The sequence below is a fragment of the Mustela putorius genome, unplaced genomic scaffold (genome assembly GCF_011764305.1).
Source record: "Mustela putorius furo isolate JIRA1106 unplaced genomic scaffold, ASM1176430v1.1 tig00003859_pilon_pilon_pilon, whole genome shotgun sequence".
NCBI classification, from domain to species: domain Eukaryota; kingdom Metazoa; phylum Chordata; class Mammalia; order Carnivora; family Mustelidae; genus Mustela; species Mustela putorius.
In genome coordinates, this window is record NW_025422011.1 from 26,189,331 (window position 1) to 26,211,085 (window position 21,755).

Sequence of the window (21,755 nt, forward strand, 5' to 3'; positions counted from 1 at the left end):
ACAACACAGAGAATGTAGCTGTGCTTGGGGAGTCCTGAAAGGCTTCCCAGAGGAAGTGACATTTGCACTAGGTGTGAAAGGATGGAGAGGAGTTTTCCAAACAAAGCAATATGCCAAGATATTAGAGATCATCTGGTCAGAGCAGAAGATAAAGCCAAGAGATGCATGAACTCAGCAAGTTAAATTTGTTTTTAGCACTTTAGTAAGTGGAGAGTGAACAAAACTTCATGCTGTGCTTAGATTTAGAGACTAACACAACTGTTATTTTTTTAAATTTAAACTTGTCGAAAAATTTGCAGAAGGAAAACTTTTTTTTTTTTTTAAAGGTTTTATTTGACAGAGAGAGAGAGAGAGCACAGGTAGGCAGAGCAGCAGGCAGAGAGAGAGTAAGAAGCAGATTTCCCGCTGAGCGGGGAGCCCGATGTGGGACTTGATGGGATCATGACCTGAGACATTTAACCAACTGAGCCACCCAGGTGCCCAGGAAAACAGTTTTAACAGCTAAAGGCAACTCTGGAATTTTCCTAGGTTTGGGAGAAAAATGACCCTACAGCCCTACTATTTTCCTACCCTGGCCTTATTATTTTTTTTTTTTAGAGCATTTACAATCACCTAAAATATTTTTAATGAATGTCTTGATTTACATTTTAGATGCATAAAGACAAATTCATGTTATGAGGCAATTGATAGCAAGACAATCCAAGTCTCTTTACACTGAATGAAAGGAAAATCCATTCTGTGTAAATCAATTTTCTCTTCAGCAAAAGAGAAGATATTTTCCAGAATAGCTAAATAAATAAATAAATAGCTTCCTTTTTGTTAAAAACGGATTTCTTTCTTAATGGAAGAACTGTATTTTTTGAATTCACATCTTCCTTTCTAAAAGGAAGATATTCACATTAATCTGTTTCCAGGAAGCACACAAAACTTCCTGGGGACAAACCATCATTGAATCTAAATTTTAAAGTTCTATTAAAAAATGATCATGTGGTAAACTTATTAATTCATTAATTTATTGAAAGAACGAGTGGCTATGGGTAAGTCTTGGTTCTAACATCACGCCTTGCATGATTGGAAAGGGGGAAGAGTATGCTCAGATATTGTCTGATTAGTTTTCTTTGCTTTGCAGGACAGTTCTGGAATGAGACTATGGAAAAGGAGGTGGTTTGTGCTGGCTGATTATTGCTTGTTTTACTATAAAGGTGAGCTGAGGCTCAGGACATCAAGGGCTCTTTGTGCGGGAGGGGATGGTGAGGTGATACAGGGGTTATATTCTCAAATCCAGTGACTGGACCAGTGGCCCAAGCTAGTTTATAACCTGTTTACTTGCTAAAGTGTTCACTTTTACATATGTGAATGGCTGGTGACTTCATTTTTACCAGTCCTTATACTTGAAGTGCCACTTGTTGAGTTAAAATAAATAGAATCCAGCTTATCTGCTACTTAGGCTCTCCAAGTCTGGAGTTGTCTCAGCTTCTACCCCATTTGGAACACAGGCATACCTTCGACACCATCTGGAGAGGTGGGAAGTACAGATAAATCACTGTATTTTATAACTTGTTGTCTGGATCTATCCCCTGTAATATTGGATGAACCGACTTGTGAATTGGGTTGGCCACATGTACATTTTTGGAATGCCAGTACAAAGAGTTAGGGCTGTGCAATAGTGAGAAAGAGGTAAGACTCAAAATGTGGAGGAAGAGAGAGTTTTCTTGTAAGACAGACTAGGCTGTGTTAGGTGCCGTAGAGGACATTCAGTGTGCTTAAGCAATTCAGAGGGAGCAATAAATTAATTCCATGTTGGAGAATTGGGGGAGGCTTCTCAATGGGATTTGAGTTGGGCTTATAAATGTAGGTAGAGCTTTGCCTGCGTATGGGGCCAGATGGGAATTTCAAGCAGAGGAAGCAACTTGAATAAAGTTCTGGAAGCAGAAGAAAGTGGAAGGACAGACCTGTGAGGCCAAAGTGAGTCTTGCATGCAGGACATGGTAGAAAGATGGCTCAGGAAGTGGGTAAGGGCCAAAATGCAAGGGGGTTGTGCCAGTAGGTAGAGTAAGTTGAACTGCGTTTTGCATCCGGTGGGCAGTCAGCAAGTGTCTTTGAGTAGGAGAGCAGCAGGACCAACGCTGTCATTAGGAAGTTACCTCTGTGATGAAGATAGTTTGGAGGAGGAGGAGACTAGATGTAGAAGGTAGGCTATTTTGCACATGCTCTAACTTTGCCTATGAGGTTTGCTCTTCCCAGAATGCTCTTCCCCATCCTTTAAAACACTTTAGTTATCTCCTTCCAAAGCCTTCTCCACCTCCTCAGACTGTGTGCCACTTCTGCCTCTGTGTTCCCACAGTACTCGGCATACTGCCCTGTTTTAGGAGTTCACAGGTTGCACTGAGCATGTCTCCATGCCTGTGTCTGACCCTGTCTGACTCACCTGTGTCATTCCTGCATTAACCGCAAGGTCCCCAGGGAGCACCTGAATGGACGATCAGTGATGACAGTAGTCCTAGGGAGCTATAAGGGGTCTTGAACGGGGGCAGTGGGATGGCCCAACCCAGGAAAGGGGCCACAGAAGGTGATTCTGATGCGTTTTTTCCATTCAAAGACAGCCGAGAAGAAGCGGTCCTTGGGAGCATACCTCTGCCCAGCTATGTGATCTCGCCTGTAGCCCCTGAGGACCGCATAAGTCGCAAGTATTCCTTTAAGGTACTGCCCCCTCCCCTCCAGGGTTGCAGCTCCATCCTAACAAACTCTATGTTCCTAAAAATGTCCTCATAAAAGCAGTTGTTTTATGTGGGGAGTGGGGGGAATTTAAGAAGCTAGTGTATTTCAGGTGCATGTTAACAATGTTGTAAATTCTTTAAATGATAATACCACATCAGAAGTACTTTCATTTTTATCTGAGCTTCTGAGTCCCTCAGCTTTGCTCAAGTGTTCAGACCGTCTTTCCTATCTCTACTAGTCCTGTGATCCCTAGTCCCCCTCATGCCTTCTAATCACTGCAATCAGCCGATCTAATTAGTGTCCGTCACTTGCAGTAAGTGATGGTCACTAATCATGGATTTATAGCAATTCTGTTAAGAAAACTTACATCGAGGGTTAGAAGCTCACGCTGAAGAGCTTTTCAAGTTTGTCTGCTTCATTTTTCTTTTTGAAAAGCAAATAGAATCAAATTTGATCTGTTTTCTGGATCACTAAAGATTCCCACGGAAATCCCTCCAACAGTAAAACCCCTTTTCTACTTTCTGCTTGGTCACATGTCAAGCGAGTGTGGCTGTGATGACTGATGGTGGTCCTTTGATGCCCTCTGGCCTCTTCAGAGCTGGGTGTGGAGGCTCCAGGAAGGTGACGGTCAGGCCCAAACTTGGGGAATCCTGAGGCCACCTCGTCTGGTTACTTCCATGCATTCCTTCCTTTCTGCTGTTTTTTGGGTCTCCTAGGGATGGTAAGGATAGGGTGAGTTGAAGTTCTATTTAATTGGCAGTTGAGTGCAAGTCTCAGCACTGAAGTAAGCAGCCCTTGGTGCCAGTAACCACAGGGGAACACCCTCTCACATTGCTCAGGATACAAGGCAATGAAGCGAGCGCATTTCAAGTGGGGGAAGGGGCCCCTGCTTCCACTACTCATGTGGTTTAGCTGTTCATATGTTGAGGGTGTAAGCTAAGTACCGGACATTAGGTACTAAAGCAGAGGTTGAACAGAAGTCAAGTTTGCCAGCCATAGAGAGCTAAAGGATCATGGAAAAGCACAAGATAAAACACCCAGAATTCTCTGTGAGGGTTAAAGAGAGCGTTGGTATCCACAGGGTCTGCGTCAGCATCTTGATCTTGAGTCCATTGTGGGGGTGGTGTTTGGAAAGTCAGTCTCACCCTCTACCTTTCCTTCTGGACTGATGATTTAGCTTTGTTCTTTGCCAGGTTTGAACTGTCCCTCTCTTTCCCTTGGCTGTCACAAGCCCCGATGACTGCAGAGTTGCTGTTGGTTGAAGATTCTGGGATCCTTCCCTATTTCTTGTTGCATGCCTTATATTTGTAAAATTGTTAATGACCAGAGAAGTTCTTCCATCCACGTAAGCTCATGTAAGGCTGTGGAGAGCCAATGTTGTAAGGTCAGTGTTACGAAGTTTGTTCTATAGATTAAGAACATGAGGATTAGAGTACTTAAGAGACTTGCTCAAAGTTACAAAGCTGGAAGATGGTGGTGACAGAACTTGAATGTGAATTATGTCCTCTTATAGTTGCATTCAGGGAGGGAGGACAATTTCTTTCTCTTCCTACTTTTCTTCCACATCTTATTTTGGTCACCTCTTGCATGCACACTGCAGGAGGTAGGAAGTGATTTGAATGAATGTCTATTGTTATCATTTTAGGAATACTCTTTTATTTAATCATTCAGAGGCCTCTCCTGCTGATTGATGGCTCTGAAAACATTGTGTTCAGTGGGTTCCAGATTGCTCTTTTGCAGCCTAAAAGTCTTCCTCAGAACACCTTCCTTTCTAGGGTTCAGTGTTGCTACTGGGCAAACAGTTGGGATAATGTTGTATGTAATTTTCAGGGACAGCATTTGAAATATGGTCACAGTAACTGACTGTAACTTTATATATTTCATCTTAACACTTCACTGGGGAGGTGTGAAAACAGATTTAGAAAAACATCTTTTATGTGTCATAGACTCTTTTCTTTTTGAAAAAATTTTTCTTAGAAGGACTTCAGTAAGAGTGTCCTTAGCTAATTTTTTTGTCTGAGAGACAGAAGGCATGCATGTATGTGGGGAATCCCTGTGGGGGGTCTTTAGGGTTTGAGAACAGACAGAAGCTGCTGCAGGTAGGTCGAGTGGTGTCCTGCTGGTTCTCCACAGAACCAGCTGTGGTTTCCTGATAGTGGAAGAGTTCCCTTTCCCTTGGGTTGCAGCGTGGTTCTTTTCAGGGCCAGTGAGTGGGACCCTTGGGTAGTTCAGTATCTACGTTCTTGGGCACACTGAGGAATGCACAGTGTTTAGTGTCCTGGGCCTTATGCCTGCTTCTGATGTCAACTCTTCATTATGTCCAGAGCTGAAATTCTCTGACTGTTGCTAAGGACACCTTACCTGAGACTGTTGACAGGATCTGTGGTCGTAGATAGGAACAGCCTGAAAGGTTATTTGGTCCCTTCTTTGTCTTTCTTTTTCAATTGTGCGTGCAGCCTGGCAGCCCCTGTGCCTTACCAGCTGGTGCTAGATGGATCCTGAGACACAGACAGCTCTGTAGGAGGGCAAAGCAGGGCTCTTGGTAGCGTCTAGAAGGCTTTCTACAATGCCCTAACCACCAGGCCTTTTGTGCTCTGCTCGCTCATCTGGGTGCCTCCCCAAAGAGCTCCTGCTGGACGCACAGCTGTCCTTGGCCTGCTGGTCATCTCTGAGCAAGCTTGCCCCTTAGATCCAGGATCTAAAGCAAAAAACATCTCCATGCAGGAAAGGGTTCAAGGATCCTTAATGGGGAAAAAAGCCCTTACTGGCCTCCTTTGAACTGCTCTTCTGTCTTAAGACCAAATGTTCCTGACCTGAGCTCTACAGTGTCCATGGATGAATCACTTCTTTACATTTTTTAACCTGGAATGTTTCCTTTGATTAGGAGAGCAGGGGAAAACAGGTATCTGTAGCACCTGTGCCTTGGTCACCGGTAGAAACCAGAAAGCTCTTCATAACACCTTATGACTATTGTAAATATCTTGAAATAGGATTATGCTCATCACCACTTTGAAATTACAATAATTATTACTACATTTCTTTTCCTTTTTTTTTTTTTAAGATTTTATTTATTTATTTGACACAGAGAGAGAGAGAGAGACCACAAGTAGGCAGAGAGGCAGGCAGAGAGCAGGGGAAGCAGGCTCCCTACTGATCAGAGAGCCCGATGCGGGGCTTGATCATGACCTGAGCCGAAGGCAGAGGCTTAACCCACTGAGCCACCCAGGTACCCCTATTATTACTACATTTCTTATGTAATGATTTATTAAAGAACCACCCATATCATTATGCCACATTTAAGAAAGTTTTGGTAGCTATATTTCAGTACAACAAATTTCCTTTATTTTATTTGCATTCATAGAAACATTCTAAGAAGAGTTCTTAGGATTTACAAAACCGTCCAAAGGGTTCATGCCCCCCCCAAAAAAGAAAAATTAAGACTGCTGCTTTAGATTCTTTCTGAAGGACCGCCGAGACATGTGGTTTTTCACTTACTTATATTCAGCAAACTTTCAATGTGGTCCATTGTTCTACTTGGTAGGACACAGATTCTGGGGACACAACAGTGAGAAGGTAATGTCCTTGCCTTCACAGGGCTCATATTCTAGACTCTCCATCAGCATGGAGGTTATTAGGAGGTAAGAAGAGAATGGGGAAGAGCTGCCCTAACTTTCTGTAACTAACTTTCTGCCAGAACAGTGTCTGCAGGGTGAGTGCTCTCTAGGTATTGGTTATGCCTGCTTCAGCCTGCAGACTCTGCGGCCTCCAGCCCATCCTCCAGACTGTTTCTGAGTTGCACATCTGTTTAGGCTCTGCTCCCACCATAAACCCGTCCAGTGGTTTCCCCATTTCCTGCAGGAAAAAGCCTGGTCTTGGTTTACCAGCCCCAGCCTATCTATATAGCCCCATTTGTAGCCACTCCCAGCTTAAGACATTCCCTCCAGCCATGGACAGTTGCCTGGGGCCCCAGAGCATTCTTGCCCACAGGCCTGTGCCTGAGCTTCAACCATAGCCCAGAATGTCTTTCCCCAACTCTTACTGGTCCTTCAGGCCTCTGTTTGGGGGTTACCTCCTTCAGGAGCCTTCCTAGAGCCCTCTGGACAGTTTAGGTGCCATTCTTCTGTATGTGTGCACCTCTTAGAATACTGCAGTGCGGGTGGTTGATTTACCTGTTGGAGTCTTCACCAGGAAGGCGAGCCCATCATCAGCCAGTTCTGCCTGGGCAGATGGAGCTGTCCCATTCTGTAGACAGAGACCACACAGAGCAGTCATTTATAGTGAAGTCGCCGTTGAGTGACTCTACTTAGGCTTCCTAAGTTCAGGCTTCCTTGTAATTCCTGTTTTGTTCTCTGTATATTAACAATGGGGAGAAGGCAGAGAAGAGTCTTCTCAACGTTTCTAGAAAGTTCAGTCAGTCAGCTTAGATTGTTCAAGTGACTGGCCCTACAATAACCTCAACTAACATATCTTTTGAGCCTAAAAAATGGTAGGCGGTGCTGTAAGTTCCATATATGCATTATCTCATTTAATGCTCACGTAGCCTTAAATGGTAAACACCATCATCTCCCTCAGTCCCATTTTAGAGGTGTGGAAACAGAGGCCTGGGGAGGTTGAGCCGCTGGTCCAGAGATGCCCTGGGGTAAGAGGCAGGTTCACCATGCACATCAGGCTGAGTCAAGGGCCTGAGCTCCTACCCAGTTCAGTGTGCTGCTCACAGTCAGCCCAAAGGTTGGGCATGAGGAGTTCCTTCTTAATGTCAGCAAACGGGCACCATAGTCTTTGTAAGTTATAAATCTCACAGTTTTATCCTTGACAGTTGCCGTTCTCAGCTCTCATGTCCAGTCCATTCCCAGCTCCTGCTGATATTATCTGCTACCTTTGTCCAGCCTCAGGGCGATCTCCTTCTCAGCCCCTACCACCATCTCTCACCTGTACTCCTGTAATGGTCTCCTGCCCCCAATCTCATCTGCCCCAGCCTGGCTCTCACCTCTTCATACTGCAGCCAGAGTGTTTTTTCCAGACAAGAATCTGATTTCTCCAGTCCTTTGCCCAAACCCTTTAATAGCATCTCCTTGCTCTTGTACACGAGACAAAACCCTAACATGACCCCAAGGCCCTGGTGACCTGGCACTGCCAACCCCAGTAGCTTCACCTCGCCCTGCTGTCTCTTTTCCTCCCTGCCAGGCATGCTGGTTTCATCCTCGAACATGTCATACCCTTGTCCACTTTGGGGTCCCACACATCGCTCTGTGCTACTTCTACTAGAATATCTGCTTGCAATGTAGAGGGTAGCTTAAATGTCACTCCCGTAGGTAGGTCCTTCTCCAGGGCCGGCCAGGGTCCCCAGCAGTCCTCTCACAGCCTCCTCAGCTTCTTGGTGACACTTACTACAATTGTAGGTATTTGTAGTCTTTCTACGTGACTGCAAACTGTCTGGACCTGGATTAAGGCTGTTCCTTCTGGTATAGTGCCTTTCACATAAACAGTTAATGATAAATAATTGTTAAATGAATGAGTTAGAGAATGAATCAGTCAGTTGATGGGCCCTGGCCTTGGCCTCTGTGTTCTAAAGGCTGATGCTGGGAGCATGAGGTATGAGCATTCCAGTTTCTTTCCCTAGTGCTGGATCAAGACCAGAGTCCTAAAGGCCAAGAAAGCAGTCTTGTCCTAGGAGCCTTAAGTTTTTGAGGTAAAATCTTCCTTGCTTATACCCTCATTTCCTTTAGGCATAGCCTAAACTTTTCTCTTCGGTCATGCAAACTTGCCTAGGAGGACTGTGTTAATTGGAAAGCAGAGAGCAGAAGGGAAGGGAGCATCTTTGAGATGAGACTAGGGAAGGGTTGAGAAGACTTCTCATCATCTAGGCTCTGGCATCTTCCTCAGACTCAGCGCACTTTGGACTTGGGTCATGGGGCCGACTCCCTGTACTTCTCACTTTTACAGTTAGTATGTCTTTTACGCCCAAGCACAGGGAGAATGTAGTTAGGAATCTGTTCTTCAGAACCAAGGGCAGCTGGACAGAGCACATATTGGCAATTTGGTTAGAGGTTGTTTGTGATCATGTGTAGCTACTCTGTAACGATGGGTCTAACTCCCACGGCCCCATGTTTGAAGAATGTCCCATGTTGATTTCCTGGACAAGCCTGGCTCTAAGAACACTAGTATAGTAGGGACCTGCTTTCTCTCTCATACCCTTGAGAATGCCTTATGCTTGTGGATGGCCTCGTGTCTGGTGGGGCGAGTGTCTACTCTTTGTAACTGGGCAGAAGGTCTGGGAGGAGGTATCAGAGAAGTTATGGTGTCCTTGTCCAGGGGAACTGTTCCAGGACTTTCTCTTGACTCCTAATAAGACACAACACATTCCTTTTCATTCTTTTCTCACTGTCCTATCTCCACCTTGCTAAAACAGGAGGAATCTTTTCTGGGACAGTGACTAGCCCCTTATACATGCCAGGAAGGATATCAGGTTTGCTCTGGTCATTGTAGGGACTCTTAGCTGCAGGCTGTTTGTCTGTACTGTCTTGGAACTAGCTGGATAGATTCAGGTATGTCAGTGTCACCAGCTGGCCCATATTTTATATGCATTTTGGACCTAGGTGTTAGTGTGGGTTGCAGAAGCCAATGTTGACAGCTCATCTGAGAGGTTTCATCCATGACCATTAGTGATTCTAGAAGCATGCTATTTCCCAGCTCCTAATTGGTTCTTTCATTTTGTTTTCTCTGACTGGCCCTTTCTCTGAATGGCCCTCTGACTGCCTTTCAGTCTGGATCCAGATTATTGGACCAGTGATCTGTGTAATCATTACTAATTTCTGGGTAGGATCCGGGAACATTGTATGGAGAAGCTCGGACTCAGAGTCAGATAGACCTAGGAATAAATCCTGGTCCCAACTCTTCATTTATTCAACAAACATTTGTTGAGCACCAACTCTGTGCCAGGCACTATTCCTGGGGATACTTCAGTGAACAAAGTAGACAAGTCCTTGCTCTCATGGAGTTTCTATTCTGGAGGGAAGAGACCAGTGATAAGCAAACTTGTGTGTAAAATAGATAATGCCAGGTAATGTTAAATGCTGTGTAGAATCTGTTCCTGGGCATGGAGATCAGGGAAAGTTACTTAACATCTCAGACCTTCATTTGACACGTTTGTAATAGAGATCCTCAGAGCCATTGGGATTAAAATGAAATGAAAGTCATGGAAGTACCCAGGAGACACCTAGGAGGCACTGGTCGCCTTTGCTGATCTTCCTCCTCACACAAGCATCCTATGCAGATTCGGTGAGGTTTTTCATTAAAAAGTTACGCCAGGCCCCTGCCTCTCAGAACACAGAGGGAGGAACTGGTGGCCTTGCCTCTTCGTTGCACTCATCCTGGCTGCTTTTCAGTGGTCATTTCCAGTACCTCTTGGATTTTTTTTTTTTTTTTTTTGCAAGGGTACATGTGAATGCACCTTGAGGCTTCCTAGTGCATAGTAGGCATACAAGGATTTTCAGTTGAATGGCAGACTCTGTTGTGCCTTTGGGGAGAGAGGGAAGAGCAGCAGGTCTGATGGGCACACGTCACATTTCACGGCCAAGCTGGGAGACCCAGCGTGTACCTGCGCCAAGCCACCTGCTATTGCTGCTGATTGTTGGCTTAGTTCCACTAACTGCTTACTTCAGAAGAACCCAAGCAGGGATTCCAGAGAGTTTGCTTCTACAGAATGAGGGTTTTGGAAATTCTTTCTCACAGATGCCTTGACGGTAGGCCCCTCCTTGAGCCAGGAGTAAGAGAGATAGGAACAGGTACAGCTGCAGGGCCTTACCATGGGGACCAGACACAGCTGTCCCCGGGGCTGACTGCACTAGGAAAGGGGAACCCCGCCGCGATGTTTTCCAGGTGTGGGAACAGGCTGGGTGGTGCCTGGGCTTTCAGTCTGGAAGAGGGGAGAGCATGGCTGGAGAGTCTTCTTGTTTCGGCTCCTGGAAGTAAAACAGGTGCTGACCTCTCTGACCTGGTTTCCACCTCCTGTTTACAGGCTGTGCACACAGGCATGCGAGCACTCATCTACAACAGCTCCGCGGGGGGCTCTCAGGCTGAGCAGTCGGGCATGAGGACCTACTACTTCAGTGCAGACACCCAGGAGGACATGAATGCGTGGGTCCGGGCCATGAACCAGGCCGCACAGGTGCTGTCTCGATCATCGCTGAAGAGGTCAGTCCCATGGAAGGTCCCCGTCAGAGTACTTCACACACACTAGGATGGGGACCCAGATAAGAACATTTGGGTGCCCCAAATTCCACCTTTCAGTCACTCGTATTAAGCACTGCCCTTTCTTTGGGGTCCTAATTAACAATGAATTTCTTCTGGGAAGAGAATGCCTACATGGTACGGTCGTCCAGAAGTTATCTGGTCCTCTCCGCATTGGGCAGAGAAATGCAAAGACCTGGAAGGGTGAGGTGATTGCCTGGGATACGGAGCCTTGGAACCTGGTGTGCACGTTTCTCATTTGTCCTTCTCTGCTGTGGGGTGGGAGGGACAGTCTTGGGGCACCAGACTGGGCAAGAGAGAGACAAATGAGAAAGATCTGCCAAACTGAAAATGTGCCTCAGACTGCCCACCATGTTGCTGGGGCTAGCCAGGGGGCTTCCAGCTACCCCTTCCCTCAGGTGGTCAAACCAAGGGTACACTCAAGGATCTTGAGATTCCTGAGTCTGTTGGCTGTGGGTAATTCCCTGAGAGAAAGTGCAAGACGAAGAGTGGAGTCCGGGTCTCGGAGAAGGTAGGAGAGCTCTGGAAAAGTCAGGGTGTGCGTTGGCTGGTCCTCCTCTGGCATGGGCCTGTATTTCACTATCTGGACACTGTGCTCTGCTTAGAGGCCCCTTTGACTGTGGTCTGTCAGTGAGGCCTCAGAACAAAAGGTTGTTCTCCAGCAACCTAAAGGAAGGATTTTTCAGCGACTGCAAGTGGATTTTATTCGGTGTGTTTTAGCTCGTCAACGCCCCCCCTCCCCCAAATCCTTCCTTACCAGTGTGTGTGTATCAGCTTTATTTTGGACTGTTGTATATGGCATTTTATAGGACCATAATGGTCCCAGCCTTGGATGGTTTATTTTTTTCCTCAACTTTTACCATTATAAATAGTCCTGTAATGAAAAGCCTTTTACAGGCCTCTGCATGTGTGCCTTTCAGATTGCTGGGTAAGAATACAATGTGTTTCTAATTTAAATCAGTATACTAAGTTGCCCTTTAAAGAAAGTAGTGTAGTCCCCTAACAAGAGTACTCATCTCACCACATCTTTGCCAGTAGTTGATATTGTCAAGCTTTTAAATTTTTTGCTGAGCTGCTGTGTAGATAAATAGTATCTGGTTAGGGACGCCTGGGTTGCTCAGTGGTTTAGCGTCTGCTTTCGGCTCAGGTCATGATCTCAGGGTCCTGGGATCGAGTTCCGCATCGGGCTCCCTGCTCAGTGGGAAGCCTGCTTCTCCCCCTCCCACACCCCCTGCTTGTGTTCCCTCTCTCTCTCTTTTCTCTTGTCAAATAAATAAATTAAACCTTAAAAAAAAAAAATAGTATCTGGTTATTTCAGTGTGTATCTGCATGATGGTGGAAATCTTTTCTGTTTATTGGGGGCTTCTGTTTCCCCTTCAGTGAACTGCCTGTACCTGTCCTCTGCCCATTTTTCTGCTGAGCCATTTGCCTTTTTCTGGTGCTTTCTTTCCTGTGTGCTGTGAAATCTGCCCAGTTAGGGATGCTGCTTAGCCTCTAGGTTGGTGGTAGGCTGTCCAGCCTTATGGTGAATGGAATCTGATTTTCCCTTCTTTTGAAAATCAGGATGCTGTTTGCCAGTCTCTAATATTTTGGCCATTTTCCCATTCTCTTTGATTCTTCAGAAATCACCTGAGAGGTTTCTTGAGCCTTTTTCTGTGTTCCCTTAGGGCCCAGGGATGCTGACGCCTGGGGCCTTTCCCATTTTCCTTCCGGTCTTGGACTTTCAGTCTCTCATAACTGAGGTTGTTTTCCTTTTTACAGAGAAGATCATACTTCTTGATGAAGATGTGGAACTAAATCCAGAAGTTAAAGCATTCAGCTTTATTTATATGCATCATCTTCCCCAAGCAGGATACCCACGTCTCGTATTCTTTTAAAGCCCTCCTGTCCTTCATTTTAATTCTTAGAAAAATAGAAAGTTTGTTTTTGTTTTGCTTTGCTTTAAATAAGCGAAGTTCAGCTCCTTCTAGACTCTGCCCTTCTTGCCGCCATTCCTGTGGGCCCGTCCACTGTGCCTGTGCATCTGTGCTTGATTTCGTGCCCCACCTTCCTCTTCTTGTGCATGCCCTTTTCTAACGTGAGCTCCGAGAGCTGCCTCCGTTATTGTACTGGCTCCTTTAGACCAGCAGTGGCAAATGGGTTCTTTCGTGGGGTCCCATTTCTGCTCAGATCATCATGGCTGACTAGGGCACTGGGCCAAAGGTAGCCATGAGAATGAAATCAGGCTTAACAGGAAGGAGTACTGTGATTGAAAAATGATGCCTGCCTCAAACTATTCAGGATTAATTTGCTAGGTGAGATTTGGCTTTTTCTTTCTTTCTTTTTTTTTTTTTTTTTTTTTTTTTAATTTTTCCTAACTGAAGATGTTGTACTTAACTATCCCCAGAGTCTGTTTCAGACAGGCTCCATCCCTTATCTGTTGGACTGTCTTCCTTTCCTTTTAGGGTCTCAGGCTATTGTCCCTAGATTTTCTCTGAACTTTTAACTTTTGTTCTTATTATGCCCTTACTAAATTCTTAAAATCCCATAATCATGCTCGCCCAAGATTCCTTCCTTAAAAACAAACAAACCAAAAACCCAACTTGTTTTACCTTCTGAGTCTGAATAAAGGCAGAATAACATTTTCCTTTAGCTTTCTTAGAGATGAAATAGTTAGCTAAGCAAATCCAGACTTATTAAATGTTCTATGTTCCCAGAATAAGATGTTCAGACATTTGGTTAGTTAGAATTATTCATCAGATAGTACTAAATCTTCCTTCTCCTCCAGTTTGGTGATCTGCTGTGGAAAACCTCCATCTGTGTTAAGTGGGGGATCCCAGTGGTCATGTATCAGTCTCTGCCTAACTTGATTCTCACCAGATGCTTCTGATCTTATTCATATGGACAGATGCTTTATGTATGTGGTATATATAGTAGGACTCCTGATTAAGGTAGCAGAAAATGCAGACAAATTTATCTTTTTTTTTTTTTCCAAGATTTCATTCACTTAGTGAATGAGAGAACATGAGCAGGGGGAGGGGCAAAGAGAGAGGGAGAAGCAGAATCCCCACTGAGCGGGGACCCTGATGCTGGGCTTGATCCTGGGAATCCAGGATCATGACCTGAGTCAAAGGTGGACGCTTAACTGACTGAGCCACCCAGGTGCCCCTAAATTCATCTTAAAAAGGGAGCAATTCGTTGGTTACCTTCAGTGAAAAGTTCAGGATAGGTCTAGCTTTAGAAACAGGTAGGCTCAAGGCTCAGACCATATTAGAAGTCATTATCTCAGGCTCTAGGCTCTGGCCTCCTCTGGTTTGGATTCATTCTTCAACTGCACATGGAGGTCCCTGAAAGATCCTAGATCTGATGGCAAGGTAGCTGTTGGAGCCCTGGAGTCCTGTCATCCAGGGGTAAAAGTCCAGCAGGAAAGAGCCAGAGTCTTCTTCAGAGCCGTTCTGATTAGACAGGCTTAGATGGCATTTTAACCCTACACCATGTCCGTGGCCAGGGAATGCCCCTGCCGACTGGCACAAGCCCGGATATGTGCTTCACTTCTGAGAGCCAGACCCCAGGGACTGAGGGTGAGGTAGGGGTGAATGCCCAAGTCAGTGCTGGGACTGTGGGCACAGGAAGGGGAAATGACTCACCGGGATGGGATAAAGGAGGCACAGGCAATGAACATCCAGGCCGGCTGATTCACCCCTCACTTTCTCCTGTATCGGTTTCTTTTATCTTTCATTTTCTTCCCAGAGTTTAGTGTCTGAGGTCAGATAACTGTGGGTTCGAATCCCAGCTTTACTACTTTCTAGCTGAGTCACTTGTACAGATTAAGTATGCTTATTAAAGCTCAGTTTTCCTTAGTCCACAGGGCTATTACAAGTGTTAAGTGTTAAGTTAAATAAATGAATGTAGGGGCACCTGGGTGGCTCAGTCTGTTAAGCATCTTCCTTTGGCTCAGGTCTTGGGATGGAGCCCCACATCAGGCTCCCTGCTCAGTGGGGAGTCTGCTTCTCCCTCTGCCTCTGCTCATGCTTTCTCTCTCTCACACACACATGCTCTTTCAAATAAATAGAGTGTTTAAAAAAAATGAATGTATAAAGTGCTTACTTCATAAGATGCCTAAGATACCTTATAGCAGATATGCTACTCTCCATAGGGTTTGGTTTAACAGTGTCCTGGGCTCTTTTTTCTTGACACCCTTCCAGTCTCATTGTTCATCCTCTGTATCACATTGATGAGGAGTCTTCTAGGGACAAATTGCACTCTCTCCCTTATTGGGATGTAGTCATCCCACAGCAGTGTGAGTTGTGGTTCTCTTCTGCCCAAGCTCTAGCCGTCATCCCTCCACCTGCCCCTCCCCTCCTTCCTGCTCCAGCCTCTTCCCACCTTGTTCCCCTGACTCAGGAGCAGAGCTGAGCACCCCTGCTGCGACTCCTGACTTTATCCCTTTGCTTCCTACACGGGCTTCAGAGTCTCTTGATAGAAATTCATTTATGTATTCTTCCTTTTTTAAGATTTTATTTTATTTATTTGACAGACTGCAAGAGAGGGAACACAAGCAGAGGGAGTGGGAGTGGGAGAAGCAGGCTTCCTTCTGAGCAGGGAGCCTGATGTGGGGCTCAATCCCAGGACCCTGGGATCATGACCTGAGCCAAAGGCAGAGGCTTCATGACAGAATCACCCAGGTGCCCCTCATCCACGTATTCTTAAGATCCCGTTCCACACGCCAGAAGGGCTACTGTTCAGTGCTGCCAGAGCCTGCTTGTTAGCTCCTTCTGTTCATAATTTCTTTCCCCCATTTCCATGTTCTTCCACTTCCCGGACTTTGGACTGTCTTGAAATCTCTCCTCCCAACTCCCCTGCATTGGACTGTTTTTTGTCTCGTGTCTGAAGATGTTTTTTCCTCTCCAGCAAGTTAAAGCAGTAAGCAAGGAGGTCAGCTTGCCTTTACAGCTCAAAAAACTGACAAGCAGCTCAGACAGGAGGGCCTATTCGAAGACAACGTACCTCTTTACTCTTTCCAAACCTCTCTGGTCTCTGTGTAACTGTAGTCCTGTCTTGTAGTCCTCCTGGACTGGAGGAACTTAAGAGTCTAATCACTTTTGGAGTAATCCTCAGGGATTTTGAGCACTGCATGGGTCTGGTCCCAATGACACCTTTGGCTCATGTCTTGCTATTCCCCATTCTCTGTGCCCCAGCCGTACTGAACTTGAATTAGGTGCCTTTGTGCATGTGTTCATCTGTTTAGTCTTTTATTCTACAAGGATTTTATTGACAGCATATTGTGCATCAGACGCTGTTAAAGATGCTGAGAAATACAGCTGTGTTCAAACAAAGAGGTGAAGTCCCATGCATTCTTGGGAAGGGATGGTGGAGACAGATCATAAACATGTAGACAACAAGACGATTTTCTGTCATGATCCATGCATGAAGGCAGTAAAATATGGTGATGGGATGAGAGGGACAGGGGGGCAGGGAGTAGCCACTGTTGTTTGGATGGTCAGGAAAGATAGGAGGAGAGGCCCAGCTGATAAATGAGGCTGAGGCAGAGGGCTTTAAGCAGAAGGAATGGCACTTTCAAACACCCTGAGGCAAGAATGAGCTTGGTTTATTCAAGAAACAGGGTGGTTGCATCTCAGAGAGCAAGGGGGAGAATAGGCTGTGATGGGAACTGGGTGAGAGATGGAGGTCCATGGTCCATCTCATAAGGCCCCAGGATCCAACTGGGCCTTGCTCCTCTGCTCCCCCAGCCCTTAGCCTTATTAGGAAAACGTCAGTGCATCCTTCGGGCCTTAGCCTAGGTATTATTTCCTCCTTCCCTGACCCTTCAGAGTGTTAGATGCCCCAGCTTATCCTTCCTTTTGCACAGCACTTTCATGCTCAAGTTCTGTTGGCCTGCTTTCTCATTGTCAACGCTAGTCGTTTATAAACTCCTTGAAAATGGAGCAATGGCACATAGTAAGCGATCAGTTAATGGATGGATGCATGGCTGTTTGGCTGGCTGGGCAGGTGGGTGGATGGATGGATGAACAAAACAGCTGTAAAACCTCTACCTGTTAGGTGTTCAAATAAGGACTTGGGGTGTTTCAGAGTGATCTGACCGATATTGTGGGATTGACATGTGGGGACTCATCCTCCTCAGAAATGGCCCATACAGTGCTGGCTATCTGCACTGTCTTCAGAGAACTGAATATTTGGCGTTCCCAACCAGGTCATTTTGAGTAAAGGGTAGCAGGAACAGCTGAGGTTGGACAAGCCCCTTGGGCCCTGAGCAGAAGTAATTTAAGGGGATGTTTTCAACCAGGTGCAGGGCTTTGGAGTCAGATCAGATGGGGTTTGAATCCTGCTTATGTCACTGGTTACGTGACTCAAGGCAAGGTAGTTAACCTCTTAGAGCTTCACTTTTATTACCTATAATGAAAGATGAATAATATCTCTAGCCTTGGAGGATTGTACAATGATAAGAGGAGGTAATATATTTAACTTGTTTATTAGCTCAGGGTTTTGCATTTCGTGAGTGCTCCGTGATGACTGCTGTTGCCACTGTCCCCATTCTTTCGTAGAGACCATTTGTAGTAGGTAATCTGGTGCTTACTGAATGCCCTCAGCCGCTCTGGGCTTGACAGTACTGACCTTGCAGGATTGTTGTAGGGATTAGAGATGGTCTCTGTCAAGTTCCTGGCACATATTAGAACCCAACATATGGTAATAACAACTAGTCATTGGCCACAAAAAAATGAATGACCTGCCACTGTGACTGCTGTAAGGGAGACGGGAGGTGAGTGAAGTTGGCTAGAGCAAGGAGACCTGGAGGGACCAGACCTCCTTTATCTGATGTGTCCATCCTTAAAATTTCACAAGGGACTTTGCCAGTAGCTACTTCTCTGAGGCAAGAGGCACCTCAGCTTGGCAGTCTGGTGTTCCATTTAATCTTTTACCCTGCTCTTCTTGTGGAGAGGACAGCCTGGAGAACTGGGGAGCGTGTCGTCAGAGCGGTAAAGCCCTCTATTGTTAATTTAGAATAGCCTATGAAAGGGAGCCAGATATCTGCTCCACTCCCAGGGGGACTGCCCTATTTAACTCTGGGGGAGAGGAGAAACAGCCTCCTGTCTCTATTTCCCTCCAGCCATTTCCTTCCTTAAATGCTAGGGACTAATTTAAGTGACCAAACCTGCCATAGACTCCCAAGATACTTTGGGCCCCTTTCTCTTCAGCTTTTTGTACAAGTCTACAGACCGTGCCTAGGGTCAGTTCTGACTATTGAGCCCACTGTCCTCCTGAGACTAGGGACAATGCTTAGGACCCAGCTTCTGTCAACACAGGCTGCGCAGGGCAGGACTTCTGCTACCTAATCTGGTTCAGACTAAACTCTCTAAGAATATCCGTGGCCTGTCCCTTGGTTCTTGAATTCCTAGTTTGGTCATTTAGGTGTAGAGAGTCGGAAGGGATTCTCTAGTGGGATCTTGATGGTAGGGTTTTATCTGCCACTGGACCAAAGTCCAACCAAGGCCCTGCACGCTGTCATTCGTCTTCCCACCCAAGTCTTTGAATAAGAGTTCATGTGTATGGTGTGTGCATGTGCTTAGTATTAAGATAGAAGGAAATAGTAGTTCTTATTTCCTGGTGGGATAAAGGGTTTAGATGCGAATAAAATAATAATCCGTGCTTGGTATGATCTGTTAACTTCTAAGTTCCCTGTGAAGAAAATGAAGAAGAGAAAAGTATCCCCAGTCTGAGGTGAGTGCTTTCTCACTTGCAGGAAGAGACAAGAATATGTTCTAAGCAGGGGCACTGCGTGGCTCAGTTGGTTAAGTGCCTGCCTTAGGCTCAGGTCATGATCCCAAGGTCCTGGGATGGAGCCCTGCATCAGGTTCCCTGCTCAGTGGGAAGCCTGCTTCTCCCTCTCCCACTCCCCCTCCTTGTGTTCCATCTCTCACTGTGTCTCTCTCTGTCAAATAAATAAATAAAATCTTTTTTTTTTAAAGAATATGTTCGGGGCGCCTGGGTGGCTCAGTGGGTTAAAGCCTCTGCCTTTGGCTTAGGTCATGCTCTCAGGGTCCTGGGATCGAGCCCCACACTGTCCTCTCTAATCAGCAGGGAGTCTGCTTCCTCCTCTCTCTCTGCCTGCCTCTCTGACTACTTGTGACCTTTGCCTATCAAATAAATAAATAAAATCTTTGAAAAAAAAAGAATATGTTCTAAGCAGACACAGAGATTGCCGTAATGTGCTAAAAATGGAGGGACCCAATCTCTGCTAATAACCTTGTAACAGGTTAGGGATTGTGTCTGATTGCTTGTAATAGAGCAACCCAACTTAGGACAGCATCATCAAACTGGGTTTCCCTTTCCTCACATAACACGAATCCAGGCTGGTACAGTATCTCCGTGAAGCTAGCAGGGATCCAGGCTCTTTCTCACTTTCTACCCAGGTTTTAGCAGGTAGCTTTTATCTGTACTATTGTCACCTTGGAATCTAAATTCCAGGCAGAAGAAGGGGAGGGTTAGCTAAGCCAGCTAAGTGTGACTTCTTTTAGACTTTCCTGGAAGACCCACCCAGCAATTTCTGTATACATCTTAACATCTTCTTGGCCAGATCTAAGTCACGTTGGTCACCCTCAGCTCCAGAGGAGGTTGGGAAATGTCACTTTTTGCTGGACACATTGCCACTTAGAAAGTATGGTGTCAAGGAAGAGGAACAGAATAGGTATTGGGTAGTCAGTGCATGTGTGTTTGAGGGCACGCTGTGTGTCAGGCACTGTGCTGTGCTCTTTCTGTGCACTGTCTCCTTTAGTTCTCACTACAGTCCAATGAAACAGAGGTTGTTATCCCCATTTTGCAGGTAAGAAACATGAAACTAGAGAAGTCAGAGACTTACTCAAGGTCACCCAGCTTGCATTGTGTGGAACCAACCCTTGAAACCGGGTTTCACCGGCACTGGGTTCAACACATTTGGCCAACAGTGGTCACCGAATGCCAAGAATTCCTTGTGACTTTGAAGAGTCACTGAGTCCAGTGCTCACAATAATAGTAGTGACCTGCATTGGAAGGGCTTGTGTCACCTTAGCTAAACATGTGTGCCCTGCATAGCCAACTTCTCTGAATGATATAGTCATTGAGAGCTGAGAGGTGCTTCATTCTTTCCCACCATTGTGCTAAATGGAGCATTGCAAATCTATTTTGTGACAGATCTCCTGATTTGAGAGGTTGGCTGTTAAAATTGTAGGGAATGCAGGGAGATGGGGGAAAACCAGAAAACATTTTTCCTTAAATCATATATCTTAGTAAGTTAACTGTTTAAGTCAGTTAAGGTGGGGGAGTAGAGGACATTACCTTTATCTTTCTTACCTACAGCCATAGCCTGGGTTATTTTGAGCACAAAGGCATCTTTTGAGCACAAAGTCCCAGCAGTCAAGAGACCAAGAGCTGTTCATAATCCCAGGTTTGAGGGCCTAGAAGGCTGCCAGGTGGCAAGCAGACTACCATGCTTTAAGCCACTGTCTTTGAGGCTTATTCTGCAGTAAATGGTGGTGTTAATCTGACAAAAGGATTGGTCATTCTCTATCAACTTTATCACCAGGATGTACTAACACATGTGAGCGTGTATATATTGTATGTCCACAAAGAGTAAAGACTAAGGTTTATAATTATAAATTAGCTCCACGGTGAGAAAAGACTAGAAACCTCCCCAATTTGGGATCACTTGATGAGATTAGTAGTAAATGTGCCTACCATGATTAAATCAGGCTCTAGGGTTGTCTGGCTTTGATGGCAGGGACCATTTTCTCTGCTACCTTCTTATACCTCCAAGTACCTGCCCCAGTGGGGATAGATAGTTGCTCAGTAAATCCATGGAGGTTGATTGGTAAAGAAAGGAAAATCCGTATTACGGTTGGTTGGGCTGAGGCATCATACCCACACTCCTTGATTTCTGGAGTTGAGGAAACCCCTTTTTCCTTTAAGTTCTAATGTCATTTATGCAGGTGGCATGGTTGTTTCACAGCCTGGTTATTTCGTTAGGGTGGAAATAACAAAGAGAGACAGTTACTTAGGTCTCGCAATTGGAGTAACCAGGTTATCAAGCTTCGGTGACTTGGCTGGTGTGTGACCCTGAGGGCAGCCAGAGCTCTAGTCCTTGAGGCAACAGCATTAGCACAGATCACGGGGGGGGGGTTCCCCCCACCGAGTGTGAGAAACAGTAAAGAAGATAAAGGCCAATTTAGGCAACCTGAAGGCTACTGGTTGGGGTTACACTGATGCAGTTATGGAGGATTAAAGGAAGAAAGGACAACAAAGTTAAAACCTATAATGTGCACTGGAAAAGAGTTGTCCCTTAATGAACATACAGTAAGAATTGCTTTTTCTTAAAGTATAGCCCCTGAATATTTCCCAGATATTCCCACTGCTGGAGCTTATAGAATGGAAGGGCCCTCAGAGATCACAATCTGAATATGTCATTATAAAATGATGTAACAGGACTCCATCCGCTAAGAGTAACCGAGACCAAACTCAGACTAACTTAAGTGAGAAAGAGAATTTATTGGTTCACAACCAAAAAGTCCAAGGATATATCTGGTTTAGGTATGGCTAAATCTCAGAATTTTTAGGATTCTGTTTCTTTCCATCTGCTTTCCTTGCTGTTGGTTTCATTCTCAAATAGCTGATTCCCATATAGTTATAGCAGCTCAAGACCCGCTCCAGCCAAAGCCCCAGAACTAATTCTGCCTGTCTTGGGATCGGTGATGTGATGCTTCAGCCCAACTAGCCGAACTAGTCACTGAGACTGGGCCTCAGCTGGACAGGGACTAGTA

General features: G+C 45.6%; 1 protein-coding gene across 17 annotated transcripts in view; it reads left to right on the top strand.

Annotated features, from left to right (window-relative positions):
* PLEKHA7 (pleckstrin homology domain containing A7) overlaps positions 1-21,755 on the top strand; it is a 211,468-nt gene that overhangs the window by 139,756 nt on the left and 49,957 nt on the right. For all 17 annotated transcript variants that reach the window (XR_006602273.1, XM_045066175.1, XM_045066174.1 and 14 more), the window contains 3 exons: positions 1,130-1,202; positions 2,600-2,700; positions 10,736-10,911. Coding sequence is in view for 16 of the 17 variants with exons in the window: in XM_045066175.1 (XP_044922110.1) it covers positions 1,130-1,202; positions 2,600-2,700; positions 10,736-10,911 (350 nt within the window). In the remaining variant the exon portion in view is untranslated. The remainder of the gene's footprint in view (positions 1-1,129; positions 1,203-2,599; positions 2,701-10,735; positions 10,912-21,755) is intronic.